The 19,816-nt window shown below is 41.8% G+C and overlaps 1 protein-coding gene across 4 annotated transcripts in view; it reads left to right on the top strand.

Annotated features, from left to right (window-relative positions):
- cbfb (core-binding factor subunit beta) overlaps positions 1–19,514 on the top strand; it is a 34,657-nt gene extending 15,143 nt beyond the window's left edge. Inside the window, exons 4-7 of one of the 4 annotated variants that reach the window (XM_068313170.1) lie at positions 5,760–5,876; positions 6,326–6,421; positions 7,771–7,835; positions 17,850–19,514. In XM_068313170.1, coding sequence (XP_068169271.1) covers positions 5,760–5,876; positions 6,326–6,421; positions 7,771–7,800 — 243 coding nt within the window. In that variant the 3' untranslated portion in view covers positions 7,801–7,835; positions 17,850–19,514. The remainder of the gene's footprint in view (positions 1–5,759; positions 5,877–6,325; positions 6,422–7,770; positions 7,836–17,849) is intronic. The other 3 variants (XM_068313172.1, XM_068313168.1, XM_068313169.1) reach the window with 3 other exon arrangements.
- Positions 19,515–19,816: the final 302 nt, after the last annotated feature.

Raw genomic sequence — 19,816 nt, forward strand, 5'->3', positions numbered from 1 at the left:
CGTCTCAGACAGTTCGTTCTTCCAATTATAGATTGAAACTTAATACACAGACAGTATATCAGGAGAGTTTACGTCCAGAAAGTAGTGCATCCCCGGGATGCGCGTCAAAGATAATGTGTGAATCCCAACATGACATTAACGCATCCAGAAAGTAATAACAGAATATACGGTAGAAGCGTACACAAGGATTGAGTTTAGTCAATAGTACAATATAAAAACTAAACTGCTAATTTTACTGATTTTATTAATAACGACATCATTACTGTTTAGGTAAAAGGAAAAAAAGATTAAAATTATATATTAGTTTTATCAAAATGTTAAAGCTTAGTAGTCATTCAAAAACAGTTTTAGAAATAAATAAAGAGATGATACAGTTTTTTTCACTTTTGCTTTTAACTCAATAGTTTTCTTTTCCTTTAATTCATATTTTCTCCTGTGGAGACTGAACCAAGGTGACAGAACCTTCACACACATTTAGTAATATCTGTAGTAATATCTGTAGTAATACCTGTAGTCATATCTGTAGTAATATCTGTAGTAATACCTGTAGTAATATCTGTAGTAATATCTGTAGTAATACCTGTAGTAATATCTGTAGTAATATCTGTTGTAATACCTGTAGTAATATCTGTAGTAATACCTGTAGTAATATCTGTAGTAATATTTGTAGTAATACCTGTAGTAATATCTGTAGTAATATTTGTAGTAATACCTGTAGTAATATCTGTAGTAATACCTGTAGTAATATCTGTAGTAATATCTGTAGTAATACCTGTAGTCATATCTGTAGTAATATCTGTAGTAATACCTGTAGTAATATCTGTAGTAATATCTGTAGTAATACCTGTAGTAATATCTGTAGTAATACCTGTAGTAATATCTGTAGTAATACCTGTAGTAATATCTGTAGTAATACCTGTAGTAATATCTGTAGTAATACCTGTAGTAATATCTGTAGTAATACCTGTAGTAATATCTGTAGTAATACCTGTAGTAATATCTGTAGTAATATCTGTAGTAATATCTGTAGTAATACCTGTAGTAATATCTGTAGTAATACCTGTAGTAATATCTGTAGTAATACCTGTAGTAATATCTGTAGTAATATCTGTAGTAATATCTGTAGTAATACCTGTAGTAATACCTGTAGTAATATCTGTAGTAATATCTGTAGTAATATCTGTAGTAATACCTGTAGTAATATCTGTAGTAATATCTGTAGTAATATCTGTAGTAATACCTGTAGTAATATCTGTAGTAATATCTGTAGTAATAGCTGTAGTAATATCTGTAGTAATACCTGTAGTAATACCTGTAGTAATATCTGTAGTAATATCTGTAGTAATAGCAGTAGTAATATCTGTAGTAATACCTGTAGTAATACCTGTAGTAATATCTGTAGTAATATCTATAGTAATATCTGTAGTAATATCTGTAGTAATACCTGTAGTAATACCTGTAGTAATATCTGTAGTAATAGCTGTAGTAATATCTGTAGTAATACCTGTAGTAATACCTGTAGTAATATCTGTAGTAATACCTGTAGTAATACCTGTAGTAATACCTGTAGTTATACCTGTAGTAATACCAGTAGTAATACCTGTAGTAATATCTGTAGTAATACCTGTAGTAATATCTGTAGTTATACCTGTAGTAATACCTGTAGTAATATCTGTCTCTTTTTCTTCATTAACTTATGATTGTTTTTCATTCTAGAAAACACTCGTTGTCATTTGCTTTTTCTCCACCTTTTGCATCTTTTTCGGAGGCACGTTGATAATCAATCAATCAATCAATCAATCAATCAACTTGTTTGTGTAGAGGTTATTCACACCAGCAGACGTTCCAAAGCGTTTTAACAGACAGACAAACCCAACAGGACTCTTCTTGTTCTCTGGAGGGTCAAACTAACTCCTCTCTCGCTGCAGCGCTTTATAATACGTGGTTTATGTCACGGATGTGGGTCATCAGCATCAACAGCTGATTGGTTGAAAGCATTATTAAATACTTGGTGGAGAGTTCCTTGAAGTATTTTCTACTTCTTCTTCTCAAGGATTAAATGACATTGATTTTTATTTTTATGTGTTTTTCTTTTTTTAAACTGCCATATAATCGAGAACGACCTAACTGACAACATCCTGAACCCGTGTTTTATTCCATCAGGAGTCCTCTCTATGTCCTGTAATTGTCTCTGGTCAGTCTTAGGGTATATTGCTTTTGTATTTTGAGTAGTAATGACATTAAAATGACCTCAAATGGTGATTATAAATTGAAATTTAGTAAATAATGACTTACAAATGACAAACAATTCAACTTACAACTTTCCAGTTCCGTTTGTATATTGAGGACTACCTGTAATAGCACATTTACACTTTATTTTATATAAGCTGCTTGAAAATCTTGTCGTACATCTGAATTGTGTATTTTTGTACTGTTTTGAACGTACTCATGAACATTGGGAGTTAAAATACTACAGCTGTCATACAAATGTGTTGGAGCCATTAGCATTGATGCGCCGCTGAGGCGTCCAATCAGAAACCGTCGTGCAAACGGGTCGCTATAAAGAAGTCCACTCCACGTCTGTGGAACACACTGACTCTACGTTACAGTCTGAATTTCCACTTGGTTTTGCCCTGCTTCCTTTACTTATCCACTGTGTGTGTGTGTGTGTGTGTGTGTGTGTGTGTGTGTGTGTGTGTGTGTGTGTGTGTGTGTGTGTGTGTGTGTGTGTGTGTGTGTTAGTAAATGGATGTGGGGGTTGACATGGTTCTCAGAGGAAGTCTGTGGTCGAGCCGTTTCTACATATTTTCCCTACACACACACACACACACACACACACACACACACACACACACACACAAAATTTCCCTGTCAAGCCAAATGAAGCTTTCTTTTAAAAGCACCCCCACAGATGTGGAAGCCATCTCTCTCTCTCAGACACACACACACACACACACACACACACACACACACACACACACACACACACACACACACACACACACACACACACACACACACACACACACACACACACACACACACACACACACACACTGAGCTGCATTCACATGAAAATAAACACAAAAACCCACAGTCTCTTGGAGTGCGGTTTCCCCTGAAACCCCGGTGCAGTGTGGGTAACTGTGGTAAAAGAGGTCCCTGTAAGAGGCTGTCCAAAAATAGCCTGAGTTAAAATGCAGGAACGTGGAGCTCGCCCACCGTCACACAGAAAAGTCCAGTCCTTTGTGTGTTCGGGGGGGTGTTTGATTTGTTGGTTTGTTACCTAAAGGCCTCTCTGCCGGGATAAAAATATCACCGCACAACTTTGCACCCTGGGAAAAACAGTCTGTGTTTCAGTTTCCAGTCTCGTGGTTTGTCCCAATGAATCCAAAGCAAAATGAAACTCCGATCATTATTAGATTAACAGTGAGATTAATCAGGAAATCACACCAGACGATAATCTGACGACATGTCGGGTTGATGTGGTTTACAGCAGAGTAGATGCAACGGTTCTCTGTCTGTGATGGAACTATCAGCTCTTTAGCTGCTAAACGCTGGTCTGTGTTGTCTGCTGAGGAGGTAGAGGAGGAGGTGATGAAGGTTTGGACCCTCTGAGGTCAGAACACCTCAGCAGGACCCGAGAGAATCAGCCCAACGTAGGGTTGATGAGAAAACCTACGAGAAATCTCCAAAGAAGATGAGACAGGGGATAAATCTGACAGCTCAGTGACATCACACACTGTCGGTCATGTGACCACTCCACACAACACACACACACAACACACACACATAACAACTACACATCTCTGTTCTCTCTAACAATGTCAGCTGAAACAGGAAGTCGACTCAAAGGAGGAAGAAACCTCCTTTGAGTCGACTGGACCCATGAGAGATGTGGGATGTTTAGTGTGAAGACACCAGGCTAACGCTAACACTCATACATTATGCTTTTTTATATTTCCTGTCATTCTGCTGCCAGATGTACACGGAAATGTCTGATCAGTGGTCCACAATATCCTTGATTGAATATTGATAAAATCACTTCTGGTCCAGATGCTTCGTTTAAAGGGGCTGGCCTCTGGACTCCCTCTATCACCCCTTCAGGGGTCTCCACAGCCAATCAGTGTCCTCCATCTAACCCTGTCTTCTGCATCCTCTTCTCTCACACCAACTACCTTCATGTCCTCTTTCACTACATCCATAAACCTCCTCTTTGGTCTTCCTCTAGTCCTCCTGCCTGGCAGTTCAGAACTCAGCATCCTTCTACCAAGGCAATACAAATAGTTGAATGTATTGTATGACCTAAACAGGGCTTAACAGACATGAGCAAACTATGGTCCCTGGGCCATCAACAGCCCATTACGATTTGTAATCCGGCCACCAAACAAGTTTAGACTATATCAACTAATATAAACTAGTTTTTATGTCTTTCATATGTTTTGCGGCCCTTTTATCTTTATGTAATGGTTTTTACTTGTCATCTGCATTCGTACAAATCAACACTCCACCGTCTGCTCCTCAGCTGACCACCTCAGTGTGCCCCACCAGTCAAACGTTTGCCCACCCTCATCTAGAATTAGAGGTCGTTTGGCGTTAAAAGATGTTTTGCCTTGGGGTTAGTGAGGAGTAGAAAGAAGCATGAGCATTAAATGAGGTGGAAAAAGCCCTGAAGTTATTTACTGAGTTCTGTGTGATCAACATGTCACAGTCAGACAAAAATAAAGCATTGTGGATCGATGGGGAACCCAGATATGCATGAAGATATGATCTGAAAGAGGCTAGCAGAGTGTAGAGGAACTGAAATCAGCAGATGTCTGCGTAATGAATTACAAAGTTAGTCCAAATTAACCCAAAGTAAGGCTCCTTTTTCTGTGAGGTTTATTCTTGCAAACATTTCAGTAATTATTCTCTAGGAGTAGAAAGGATTCAACTTCTGAAAGGTGGAACATGTAAAGTAATCAATCCTGAAAACAGTTTCATTCAATAGAGATTCATAAGATGGCTGCAGTAGTATAACCCCGATAAGTACAACGCTGGGTCGCTCGTTTAATGGGACTGATGTTTAAATCAACAGAAACAAGCAGGTAGACAATTAACAAAGGAAAAACAAACGGCTAAAAGTGAAATCAAATATTCAAAAATTACAGAATTATACTTAAAGACTATCATTGTTGTCTCTTCTCAAACATGAACTGTTCTTAAAAGAAAAGGTGACAAACCTGAATCTGCATAGATGTGGTTGTTGACAGATAATATATTATAATTCAGTGAATCACAGACAGATGATTGTCTGAGTCAGACAACAGATGATGGTTGTAGCTGTCCTGCTCGGCTTCGGTCATGTGATCCCTGGAACACGTCTAATTGCTAACAAAGTGAACTCTCTGTTGTGGTGCTGTTAATACACTATTTTCCGCACCTAAAACCTTTAACTTTCTTAAAAAACGGACATTGCACCTTATAATCCAGTGCACCTTCTATATGAAACACGTTTTAAACTAGGCCAGTCATTGAAGGTGCGCCTTATAGTCCAGAAGATACTGTAATGCTATGGTCTGGTGATGCTGTATGAATATGAGCAGGTCTAGACCCATTCTATATTCAGCAGGGACCCAATAACCCCCCATGAACAAGAACAGTGGAGAGCACCAACAGTCAAACTGCCTTCAACAGACACAAACCTCCATTAGAACCAAGACTTAAGGTGTACCCCTCTCTCTCTCTCTTTACCCCCTCACCCTGCCCCTCCCCCTTAGGTCTATCTAAAGGCTCCTATGATCCTGAATGGGGTGTGTGTGATGTGGAGAGGCTGGATTGACCTGCAGAGGCTGGATGGGATGGGGTACCTGGAGTACGACGACGAGCGAGCGCAGGTACCACAGCGTCATCACAAATGTTCGCTTCTCATTTCGGTTCCTGTTCACTCCACAAAATGTGGCTTTCATTTCCGTCCAGTGCAGTCAGGTGACTAACGGTCAGGTGACTAACGGTCAGGTGACTAACGGTCAGGTGACTAACGGTCAGGTGACATTACAGCCCACTACCAAAAACACCTGATTCTCTGCCTGTAACCACATTGCATCTTGGGTAATGTAGGCAGATTTGATGCCTTGGTTCTGTTGTGTTGACACTTTTTGAACTGGTCCATCATGAACCTGATTGTAGTGGACCTGTGGGGGGCTGCGACCCCAGCATCAGTAACTTTCTCTGGGTGATGAAGACACGCTTCACGCCTGTCTCTGGTGTGTGTGTGTGTGTGTGTGTGTGTGTGTGTGTGTGTGTGTGTGTGTGTGTGTGTGTGTGTGTGTGTGTGTGTGTGCAGCACGAGGACGCTCTGGCCCAGGCGGCGTTTGAAGAGGCTCGGCGTCGGACCAGAGACTTTGAGGACAGAGACCGATCACACAGAGAGGATCTGGAGGTGAGAGGGTGGAGGACTGATTCCCGTCTGTCTGTTTTTGTGTAGCGTAGCTCCAGCTGTAACGGGACCGATCCCTCTCTGCCTTCCAAAGCCAGCTCACCGCTCGTGAGTTTTGAGTTTGCACAAGGAGCCGACCTGAACACGGACAGGACGGCTCAGCTAGGTGTGTGCTCTGGAGAACAGAGGAACCGTAGGGGAACCCTGTCCCACCGTGAGCCCGTTGTACCTCTGACCACAACCATCTTTATTAATAGTTGTGGTGAGACGTGTGCTCCATTGCACCTGTAAACACATGACTCACTAACCACACCCTTGGTGCATTGGTGCATCGCTGGAGGACAGCAAAAACTAGATTTTCAGCTGCTATTAAACTACTTTGCTAAGCAACCACTGTAAATAAAATGTAATGGACAGTTTAAAAACCGCACAACTTTTTTGGCTCATGATTTATTCAGCAAATAATTTTGAAATGTTTTTAGAACCAGTGCCATGCTGTTCTCCAGTTTGGAACAGTCCTGCAGCTGACTGGATGGGTCGTGTTTGGTCTTAATTACTGCTTATTGGTCACTTCATTGTTTAAAATAATTCCTCAATCTTAAATGTGTATTCTGGCTTTGTAAGGCTAGAGTTACCCGGCTAGTTAGCATCAGGCTAACAAATCAAACTATTAAAACTGTACAGGATGCATAAACTCACCTCAAACAGTTCAGAAAATGATTTAGTATTTAAAGGTTAAGCTCATTTTAATGTGTCCTGTACTTGTCCTACATTTTCTGTATTGTTAAGTCAATATTGAGGAGCAAAGCCACTTTATTTTAGCGACAGTCTCATTTCCATGAGGACTTTCTTTGCTTAGTGCCGGGGCTGACTTAGGGTTGTGTGTTGTGTGCTTGTGTGCTTTAATTATTTTTTATTGAATTGTTACATCAGTTTAATCATAGGTTTAGTGCATGATCAGTTAGATGACATTTTAAACTAATAATTGATTTTTGATTTGATATTATTGAACTATTGGATGACTGATTCCGTTTTGTCAGGTGACCTGAAAGCCTCAGAAGGGAAAGTAGTTAACTTTGTGCTGCAGAAAAATTAATTTGTTTAACTGATTATCATAACAAAATTGAGAATTTCAAATCCAATTTGCTCTCATATTGTCTTTGTTCCAGTGGAATGATCGTTGTGTACAGATCTGTGGCGCTCAGATGTCTCACATCGGCACAATTCACAAATGTGTTCTCTATTTTACTGCTTTAAAAAAAAACTCACTTTCCCACAAGGCTTTGGGAGATCCATGGCATCCTTCCTCAGTCGATGCCCGTCGAATGAACCCCAAATTGTTTATTTTTTAGGACCCTGTGGTTTCTAAAATCTGGGACTGATGACAGACAGACAGACAGCCAGCAGAGAGAACAGGGTCTGTGTCCACCGCCCATCACCTACCACTGACATGCACTAAACCTGTGTGTGTGTGTGTGTGTGTGTGTGTGTGTGTGTGTGTGTGTGTGTGTGTGTGTGTGTGTGTGTGTGTGTGTGCGTGTGTGTGTGTGTGTATGTGTGTGCACATTGTGTGTGTGTGTGTGTGTGTGTGTGTGTGTGTGTGTGTGTGTGTGCGTGTGTGTGTGTGTGTATGTGTGTGCACATTTGTGTGTGTGTGTGTGTGTGTGTGTGTGTGCGTGCGTGTGTGCGTGCGTGTGTGTATGTGTGTGCACATTTGTGTGTGTGTGTGTGTTCACTGTTGAATGTGTGTATTTTGTGTTATTCCATTGTGTGTTTTTGACCAAAAGCAGGTGTGTGTGTGTGCGTGTGTGTGTGTGTGTGTGTGTGTGCGTGTGCGTGTGTGTGTGTGTGTGTGCGTGTCTTCAAATGCTTGCAGTGCTGACGTCTTTTATCCTGTGACACACACCAGTCATCACCAACCTTTAACATCAACGGTTTAACATCAAGTATTCTCACAGAGCTGCGTTGAGGTGTGGACCATAAATACAACAAAATAAAGTACGACCAGCACAAAAACTGTTTTTTCCTAAACATAATAATAAAGGTGAATCCGGTTTGTATCAACTTTATTAGCAGCGTCCTCGTCACGTCACACCGTTTGTTTCTTGTTGGTTCTCCTAGCTCGGGAGTTTCAGTTTAGCGCTAATGTATTCTGTGTTAGCGACCGGAGCGGCCCCTTTAAGAAGGTAGTCATGTGACCGAGGCAAGCATCTCCACCAGCGTCAGAGTGACTCAGAGACAGACGTGGAGGAGAGAATCCATCATTCAGAACCGTCAGATCGGAAAGAAAACAAATAAACACAGTCATTTCTGTACTATGAAGCGGATCAGACCTTCTCTGGCTCAGGGAACCCACCAAGAGAAAGGGAACCGCACCCAGACCGGGGAGCGGACGGTGGACTGTTGGTGGTTTAGTCGTAGGTCAAAGCACACAGAAGGTCGTGGGTTTTTCCAGCAGAAGGACAAACGTACCTCTGGGCTGTTTAGCCGACACATCTCTGAGCGGAGGTGTCCGGAGTGAAAGAGAAGCAGCCAACAGACGCTAATGTGTCGAGGACACGCTAGAAGCAGCGTAGCAGAGCCGTCACAGCAGTAGAAGGTGACGACGGAGAAGAATCCAAAGTAGGAAGCATGTTGATGTGTTCAGGTCTAGTTACACCATTCCAGGTGGGGTATCTCAGAGGTTAGACGCCCCCAGCAGGTTTCTATGATGGGACTCAAAGCTTCTGAGAGACTGAGAGTCTCACACGGGAAGCAGACATGAGAAAAACCAACAGGGAAAAAAGAAAGCCAGTGGTTTGTTGAAGGTCGTCTTTCACGCCACTGATCTCATGCTCCTACCCTGAGGCTCCAGCAGGAACACAGAACTTGTGTCTGAAGCAGCTGAAGCGACTGAAGCCCCTCTGAACGCTAGATTTAATGCCAAACACTATCGGCTACATCTGCTTTCAGCTCATAGTCACACTGGTTTCCTACGGATTCAAAAAAAAAACAACTCATGATTTTTTTTGAATGGCTAAAACCTTGACGGGTGTAAAGATCTGGAGATGAGTGATGTTCTCTGGATAGGAGACGGACGAGGGAACAAATGCAAAATGATGGTGTTAGCACACGCCAGGACAAGGGGGTATCAATAGTGACAGTTACGTTTCTTGCTTCATGTTTCAGTTTGTCTGTGATGAGTTGACTGCTAGACTAGACCACGCTAACATCACTGTTTAGCAGCTGACATGAATATGAACGTGTGGGAATAATTTGATTTATAGACATTACTGCTCTAAAATCACAGCAGAGATTCACTGACAGAGGAAGAGGCTGAAGGCTTTTCAAAAACATGTTTAACATGTAGAATGGTAGTTAATTTAAAATTCATAACTATTTTACATTTTTATTATTAATTATTATTAACTAAAATTTAAAAAATTAAATTAAAAATATTTTACATGTAATACTCAGTTATGTAGAATTGTAGTTAATTTACACGTCATTATTATTTTATTTTTTTATTTTTAATTATTTGTAAATAAAATGTAAAAAAATTAAATTAAATCAAAATCAAAAACATGTAACATGCAATCCGCAGTTATGTAGAATGGTAGTTAATTTACACTTCATAATTATTTTACATTTTAATTTAAATTTTTTATTATTTTTAAAAATAATAATTTTTTATTTGTTTTATTTATTATTTATTCATTCTGATTATTTTAATCATTTTTAATTATTTTTCTTCATTGGAGCTGCACCATTTCATCATGAAATCCCTTCCATAGTTTGACCCCTGAACTCAGACAGGTCCTGCTTCACCCTTAATTAATACTTTAGTTCTCTTACTTTGAAGAACACTGTGTCTGGGGGGCCGAGGCTCTCGTGACTCGGGTGTTTCTGTATCGGCGTGTCAGCAGAATGTTGTGTTGTTCTTCTGGGTTGTGTTTGGCTGTTTGGAGCTTCATTGAGGAATAAATCCATCAGGACAGGAAGCAGACGCTGGATATAGTTTCAGTCAAGAGCCATCTGTTGCCTTAGCAACGCATCCGCTGTGTTGTTGCATCAGACATGTGAATTATATTCCTGGACACTCTCGCGTTGGAGATCAAACCGTGCTCTGGTTTGACTGGTTTCCTGTAGGGGAACGTGACGTCGGCTTCAGGACCAGTGGGTCCGTAGAGAAGTGCTGACTCGGCTGTTTCCTCCTCCGTCCATCAGACCGTCTGTTGGAATAAAGTCAACGTTTTTCCTCCAAATCAGTGATTCTGAAGGTCAGAAGGCACCTGTCAGGATGATGGATGGAGGAGCCATAGATACACACACACACACACACACACACACACACACACACACACACACACACACACACACACACAGAAACCTACTTTATTGTCGGGCAGTAACAGAGAAGTAAATTCATTTAGTGAGACTTCTTTCTCTGACTAAGACTAGACAAAGGGACACGATGCCACCAGCTAACACTGTTATTCCGACCCGGAACATCCGACCCGGAACATCCGACCCAGAACATCCGACCCAGAACATCCGACCCGTTTCCAGCAGATAAACATCCAATAGATCTGATATGAAACCAAACGTGAGAATGAAACGAGAAAGAAATGACTTTGGAACGTTATAAACAGACTAAAAGAGACTTTTGACAAAAAGAGAGTAAAATACTTCTAGTGTTACACACACTCATACACACACACACACACACACACACACACACACACACACACACACACACACACACACATGCTTTTACAAGTGTTCAGCAGAAAGATTTGGTGGTGAACGATGAGCCGGCACTGAAAGCATTAATATATCATTAGTATTGATCGGCATCAGACCCTTTGCTTTGACTTGATGTGCACACACACACACACACACACACACACACACACACACACACACACACACACACACACACACACACACACACACACACACACACACACACACACACACCCTCTCTAGTATTGAGCTGTGGTTGAGCAGCTCTAGTGGCCCAGCAGGATTCCATCTGCGGGGGTCGATACGGAGACTCTTCCTCCTCCTGAGCCATCAGTGGACCCCTCCCACCCCCAGCCCCCCCAGCCCCCCCATGCCGGAGGCCTGACGGGGCGGAGGCAGAGAGGAAACGGTGGATATCACTCGGTTACCCCTCAAACCCACCTCCATCGCCTGGCATTTATCGAAAACGCTGCTGCTTATATTTCAGCCCCGCCCTCGTCCATCTGGGGTATTTAAATCACCCCCCCCCCCCCGGAAATAGAAGGTCACCGATATGTCATCAGAAAGGAGAACGTAGGCTCGGCTAAGAGGAGTGTTAATAAGGAGGACAGTGTTTTCTGCACTATAAAGTGACTGGATTATAAAACCCACTGGATTATAAAACCCACTGGATTATAAAACCCACTGGATTATAAAACCCACTGGATTATAAAACAATTAGAGTCTTTTAGGCGCGCCTTATAGTGCAGAAAATACTGTAAATCTTGTGGGTTTTACTTTTCAAAGCCAACAGGATGGCTGTAGAGAAGTGTGACAAACAGGAAGCAGACCATATAAGGAGATGTTAGTCCTTCCATCTGAGTATTCTTCACTGTTGATGTTCTGAAGAAAATGAATGGTCGTTCAGTTTTCACTTGTTTTCTCTGGATTATGTGAGCCTGTAGTTCTGCTGACGCCGGATTAAACGGGCCAACATCACGTTTCATAGCACACACCTGAGCTGGTAGCCCCGCCCCTGACACCTCCACTCTAAACAAACAGATGATGATGATGATGATGATGATGATGATGATGATGATGGGAGCAGGAGGAGCGACTGAACACACTTCCCCAAACCAAAGAGCGTTGTGAGTGTCTCTGGTGTTGAATCACCGTTATGTCGTGTTTAATCTCACGTCTCAGTGTTTACTGCTGGATTAAAACACCGTTCAGCTGGTAATCCCACTGACGGACCTGATGGCTGCAGGAAATACAAGCAGGAGTCAGTCTGGCTGCAACAGTTCAAAATGGTAGTATGACGTGTGTGAGTGTGTGTGTGTGTGTGTGTGTGTGTGTGTGTGTGTGTGTGTGTGTGTATTGCTATTATGGTGTGTCACTGAGATGACACAAGCTGCATTCCTGTTGAAGTGAGCAAACCCTCTGCCCCCCCTGCCTCACCTCTCCTCACTCTCTCACCCACGTCTTCTGACCCCCCCACCCCCACCCACCCCTCCCCTGGTTATCACTTCAGTGTAAACACACAACCACAAGTATTTTTGTACTGCAGGAGTGGATCAAGCCCCATGACTCACAAAAACACACATTCCAGCCAGTCATGAAATATATTTAAAATCTCTGTCATTCTGATGTGTGTGTGTGTGTGTGTGTGTGTGTGTGTGTGTGTGTGTGTGTGTGTGTGTGTGTGTGTGTGTGTGTGTGTGTGTGTGTGTGTGTGTGTCGGACAGCCTGTGTGCCCGACACACACCTGGATTAGAACACACCAGTGAGGTGGACGGAGCAGCCTGTAGGCTCGCCCCCTCTAGTGGCCGCTGTGTGAACCGCAGCCACACACACACGTACTGTATATTAGATTTTTAAAACCCCTTCTAGTGAATAATAAGTCAGGGATGCTCAACATGGTGCACAATATGTTACCAGTAGAAATGTGATGAATTCCAAGTGTCTTAAATGTGTTTCATAAAGTTTAGTTCATAAAGTTTAGTTTTTGTACAAATTATTTTTGCACATTTTGAGAAGCAGGTTTTAAAATGTTTCCACATGTGTTTAATGCATTCAGTGATGGTGTGATAATACAGTACAGTGTATCACTGCAGTAGGTCATTTGTCCCACATTTATAGAGTTCTCGTTGGCGTGTGTTCTTGTGTCTTTAGCACACATTTTCTGACAGGGACCCACGATCTTCAGACAGCGTGCGTCTCTGGGAGACGCAAGCTTTAAATACACTTCTTCTTCTTCTTCTTTTCCTTTCGGCTTTTCCCTTCAGGGGTCGCCACAGCGAATCAATTTCCTCCATCTAGCCCTGTCCTTTGAATCCTCTTCTCTCACACCAACTATCTTCATGTCTTCCCTCATTACATCCATAAACCTCCTCTTTGGTCTTCCTCTAGGCCTCCTGCCTGGCAGTTCAGAACTCAGCATCCTTCTACCAATATATTCACTATCTCTCCTCTGGACATGTCCAAACCATCTCAGTCTGGCCTCTCTGACTTTATCTCCAGAACCTCTAACATGTGCTGTCCCTCTGATGTACTCATTCCTGATCCTATCCATCCTGGTCACTCCCAGAGAGAACCTCAGCATCTTCATCTCTGCTACCTCCAGCTCTGTCTCCTGTCTTTTCCTCAGGGACACTGTCTCTAGACCAAACAACATCGCTGGTCTCACCACAGTTTTGTACACCTTTCCTTTCATTTTAGCTGAAACTCTTCTATCACACATCACACCTGACACTTTCCTCCACCCGTTCCATCCTGCCTGGACACGCTTCTTCACCTCTTTTCCACACTCTCCATTGCTCTGGACTGTTGACCCTAAGTACTTCAAATCCTCCACCTTCTTGATCTCTTCTCCCTCTAACCTCACTCTTCCACTTGGGTCCCTCTCATTCACACACATGTACTCTGTCTTACTGCGGCTAACCTTCATTCCTCTCCTTTCCAGGACAAACCTCCACCTCTCTAGCTTCTCCTCCACCTGTTCCCTGCTCTCACTACAGATCACAATGTCATCTGCAAACATCATAGTCCATGGAGATTCCTGTCTAACCTCGTCTGTCAGCCTGTCCATCACCATAGCAACAAGAAGGGGCTCAGAGCTGATCCCTGATGCAGTCCCACCTCCACCTTGAACTCCTCTGTCACACCTACACACACCTCACCACTGTCTTACAGTCCTCATACATGTCCTGCACCGCTCTAACATACTTCTCTGCCACTCCAGACTTCCTCATACAATACCACAGTTCCTCTCTGGACACCCTGTCATCAGCTTTCTCCAGATCTACAAAAACACAATGCAGCTCCCTCTGGCCTTCTCTGTACTTCTCTATCAACATCCTCAGAGCAAATACTGCATCTGTAGTACTCTTTTTTGGCATGAAACCATACTGCTGCTCACAAATGCTCACTTCTGCCCTTAGTCTAGCTTCCACTACTCTCTCCCATAACTTCATTGTATGGCTCATCAGCTTTATTCCTCTGTAGTTGCCACAACTCTGCACATCTCCCTTGTTCTTAAAAATGGGCACCAGCACACTTCTCCTCCATTCCTCAGGCATCTTCTCACCATCTAAGATCCTGTTGAACAACCCAGTCAGAAACTCTACTGCCACCTCTCCTAGACACTTCCAAACCTCTACAGGTATATCATCAGGACCGACTGCCTTTCCACTCTTCATCCTCTTCAATGCCCTCCTCACTTCATCCTGACTAATCTTTGCTACTTCCTGGTCCACAACAGTCACCTCTTCTAGTCTTTGTTCTCTCTCATTTTCCACGTTCATCAACTCTTCAAAGTACTCTTTCCATCTTCCCATCACACTACTGGCACCTGTCAATAGACTTCCATCCCTATCCTTAATCACCCTAACCTGCTGCACGTCCTTCCCATCTCTGTCTCTCTGTCTTGCCAACCGGTATAGATCAGTCTCTCCCTCCTTACTGTCCAACCTAGCATACAAGTCATCATAAGCTTCTTGTTTGGCCTTTGCTACCTCTACCTTCACCTTACGCTGCATCTCCCTGTACTCCTGTCTACTCTCCTCAGTCCTCTCAGGGTCCCACTTCCTCTTAGCTAACCTCTTTCTCTGTATACACTCCTGTACCTCCTCATTCCACCACCAAGTCTCCTTATCTACTTTCCTTCCAGATGACACACCAAGTACTCTCCTACCTGTCTCCCTGATCACATTAGCTGTAGTTGTCCAGTCATCTGGAAGCACCTCCTGACCACCCAGAGCCTGTCTTAACTCCTTCCTAAAAGTCATGCAACACTCTTCCTTTTTCAGCTTCCACCATTTTGTCTTCTGCTCTGCCTTTGCCCTCTTCATCTTCCTCACCACCAGAGTCATCCTACACACCACCATCCTATGCTGTTTGGCTACACTCTCACCTACCACTACTTTACAGTCACTGATCTCCTTCAGGTTACACCGTCTACACCAGATGTAGTCTACCTGTGTGCTCCTACCTCCACTCTTATAGGTCACTCTATGTTCCTGCCTCTTCTGGAAGAAAGTATTCACTACAGCCATTTCCATCCTTTTTGCAAAGTCAACCACCATCTGTTCTTCTGCGTTCCTCTCCTGGATACCAAACCTGCCCATCACCTCCTCATCACCTCTGTTTCCTGCACCAACATGTCCATTGAAGTCTGCTCCAATGACAACTCTCTCACTTCTAGGCATGCTCTGCATCACTTCATCAAAGTCCGACCAGAATTTCTCCTTCTCCTCCAGCTCACATCCTACCTGTGGAGCATACCCGCTAACAACATTCAACATCACACCTTCTATTTCTAGCTTCAGACTCATCACTCTATCCGACACTCTTTTTACCTCCAGGACATTCCTAACAAACTCCTCCTTCAAGATAACTCCTACTCCATTTCTCTTCCTATCTACACCATGATAGAACAACTTGAACCCTGCTCCTAAACTTCTAGCCTTGCTACCTTTCCACCTGGTCTCCTGGACACACAGTATGTCTACCTTCCTCCTCTGCATCATGTCAACCAACTCTCTACCTTTTCCTGTCATAGTTCCAACATTCAACGTCCCTACTCTCAGTCCTATACTCTTGGTGTTCCTCTTCTCTTTCTTCGAGCGAACGCACTTTCCTCCTCTCCTTCTTCGACCAACAGTAATCCAATTTCCACCGGCGCCCTGTAGGTCAACTTTAAATACACTTCATTCAATGAAAATATTCACAATTTTTCCATTTCTCCACTTAAATTTCAAACCCTGAAATCACCATTATGTTTTGATCTTGTGTGATTCTGTCTGATTAAAATGGACCAATCAGCAACAGGTGTGCTGGTTTAAACGCTGCAGCAAGAGAGGAGTTAGTTCAACCCCCCAGAGAACAAGAAGAGTCCTGTTGGGTTTGTCTGTCTGTTAAAACACTTTGGAACGTCTGCTGGTGGGATTAAGAGATAGACTAATAAAGGCTGACCGATTGATTGATTGATTGATTGATTGATTGATTGATTGATTGATTGATTGATTATCACCATGCCACTGAAAAAGATGAAAAAGTTGGAGAAAAAGCGAGAAACAATGAGTGTTTTCTAGCATAAAAAACAATCAGAAGTTAATGAAGAAAAAGAGACAGATATTACTACAGATATTACTACAGATATTACTACAGATATTACTACAGATATTACTACAGATATTACTACAGGTATTACTACAGATATTACTACAGATATTACTACAGGTATTACTACAGGTATTACTACAGGTATTACTACAGATATTACAACAGATATTACTACAGATATTACTACGGATATTACTACGGATATTACTATAGATATTACTACAGATATTACTACAGATATTACTACAGATATTACTACAGATATTACTATAGATATTACTACAGATATTAATACAGGTATTACTACAGATATTACTACAGGTATTACTACAGGTATTACTACAGATATTACTACAGGTATTACTACAGGTATTACTACAGATATTACTACAGGTATTACTACAGATATTACTACAGATATTACTACAGATATTACTACAGATATTAATACAGATATTACCACAGATATTACTACAGATATTACTACAGATATTACTAACAGATATTACTAACAGATATTACTACAGATATTACTACAGATATTACTACAAATATTAATACAGATATTACTAACAGATATTACTAACAGATATTACTACAGATATTACTACAGATATTACTAAATGTGTGTGAAGGTTCTGTCACCTTGGTTCAGTGTCCTCAGGAGAAAATATGAATCAAAGGAAAAGAAAACTATTGAGTTAAAACAGTTTTTTTAAATGACTACCAGGCTTTAACATTTTGATAAAATATATAATTTTGCTCTTTTTTTACTTATTTTACTTGTTAATAAAAACATTATCACTAACAGTTTGTTTAGTTTTTATATTGTACTATTGACTAAACTCAATCCTTGCGTCGCCTCTACCGTATATTCTGTTATTACTTTCTGGATGCGTTAACGTCGTGTTGGGATGCACACATTTACTTTCTGGAGGTGAAATGAACTCTGATATATAATTATGATTATTTCATATTTTAGAGTTGTTAGTGGAAGCCTGTCCTTCATTGATTGTATTTGTCTCTCCTCCCTCTCTTCCTTTGTGACCTGTCTGACCCTCACCTGTCTCTCCTCCTCTCATCTCATCCCTCCATCCCTCCCCAGTCCAGACGACAGCCGGACCCCAGCCCTGGCTCAAACATGGCCAACGCTGACGTGGAGCACAAGATGCGCTGAGGAAGAGGAGGGAGGAAGGGCAGAAGACCGAGGCTGGCTGTCTACTCACTCTCAAGACAATCAATAGAAAGTCAGTTTAGTTTGAAAATGTAAATATTCATCCGTGTCTCCAAGCAGGTTTGATATGATCGTTCTCTCCACAAACATTTAAGAGATATTTAAAAGTAGAAAAAAATAAACTCCCTGAATTGATGGAATTGACAAACAGATAACAAAAGATTAAGGACACCACAGACCTCGGCTTAAAGAAGGTGAATAAATAAATATAAAGGAAGGAATGTAAAAAGTTGATTTAACATTGTTTTACAAATGTGACTCATTCAGCGTCGAATCAAATGGAGCTTCCAGAAATATTTAAAAACACACTTTAAACTGCAGGTTTATCTGATGAATTATGTCGTTTACATGAGTACACAATACAGGATGTTAGGAGCATTAAAGGTCCAGTTCACCCCAAAATCAGACGCCCATCTTCTCCCTCCATCTGGATCTCCAGGGTTTCTCTGTCGCCCCACCCCCCACCCCCCGTCAGGGTAGAAACGTCCTTTTATCAACACAAAACCCAATAGAACTCTGATCAGCAGTCGTGTTTAAGTTTCAACCACTAAGTCAAACAATGAAGTTCACAAGGAGCGTTTTTTGGGATTTAATGAATTAACAAACGATGTCAGGATTTATTTTTAACTGACATTCTCTTAATTCTCATGACCCCTGAAACATCCCAAAGTTCCCCTGGGGAGTTCTGCCTGGGGGGTTTTGTGGATGTTAGAAGACGAGGGGGGTCTTTTTTAATTTTGTGGTTAAATGTACGTACCTATAATGAAGTTTCAAGACAGACGGTTTCGTTCACTAGAGCGTGCAAACGGTTGTGCAACAACTCACATTTGTCCACACGCCCCTGTTTGACCCCCCCACTGTGTCTGGTTGTCTTCTAGCTGTCTTCATAGACCAAAGCTCACCTTGTTGGAAGGAAGGTTTGGAGGGGTTGAGGGGTTAACTAGAATTAACTATATTTAACTGGAGTTAACTAGAGTTAACTAGTGTCTCCTGTGTCTTCTGGGGGGGTTTGCACTATATTATCTAACCAGTCGTGTCCCTAATGGGGTTTTTCTATATGCATGAAACCAAAAACAGCCCTCCCCACCAACATGACCCCCCCAGCCTCTTCATCATCAGATCACTCACGTCACAATCCTCGGATTAGGAATATCTGGAGATGGTTCATTATGGAGACATACTCAATCAGACGCCTGCTCCCCCCGAAGCGTGGCCGTGTGGGGGTCAATGGGTCAGATGTCCCTCATCAATAGGAGACTTTAAGTTCTATTCCCGTCCTGTTGCAGCACTAGCGTAATGAGATGATTTTTTTTTTGTTATCTTATTGTTTGTGTGAAAGTCGTCATGTTTACTTTTTATATTACTTCTCACCTCTATGTACTCAGTTTGTTCCTCTTCCATCTTCGTCATGATCTCGTAGAAGTCCGTAACGTTACGTAAAACATGAAAACAACACCGCGTCTCCATGAATTGGGTTTGTGTTGAGGCCTTTCTTCTGATCTTCATTGTTTCACGTGTTACTTGTATTAATGTTATTTTTATTTTAATGACATCCACTTCCTGGGTTAAATACATCCAATGTGGATCAACTCCAGTCCTGTTATTAGAGGACGGAATTTTTATATTGTTCACCTCGAAGCTAATTTCATTTTCCAGTGTGTTTTACATTTATTGAACTCAACGGTTTATTCTAACTATTGTAACCAAAAAAATGTTTTGTCTATTCATTCTTTTTTTTTTCTCAATTTGACTCAAGAACTTTACTGAGCTGTACATGAGCAAAGAAAATTGGTCACTTTTTTTTTATCCATTAACATGTTTGTAAATTTTTCCAAGAC

The sequence above is a fragment of the Antennarius striatus genome, chromosome 4 (assembly GCF_040054535.1).
Source record: "Antennarius striatus isolate MH-2024 chromosome 4, ASM4005453v1, whole genome shotgun sequence".
NCBI classification, from domain to species: domain Eukaryota; kingdom Metazoa; phylum Chordata; class Actinopteri; order Lophiiformes; family Antennariidae; genus Antennarius; species Antennarius striatus.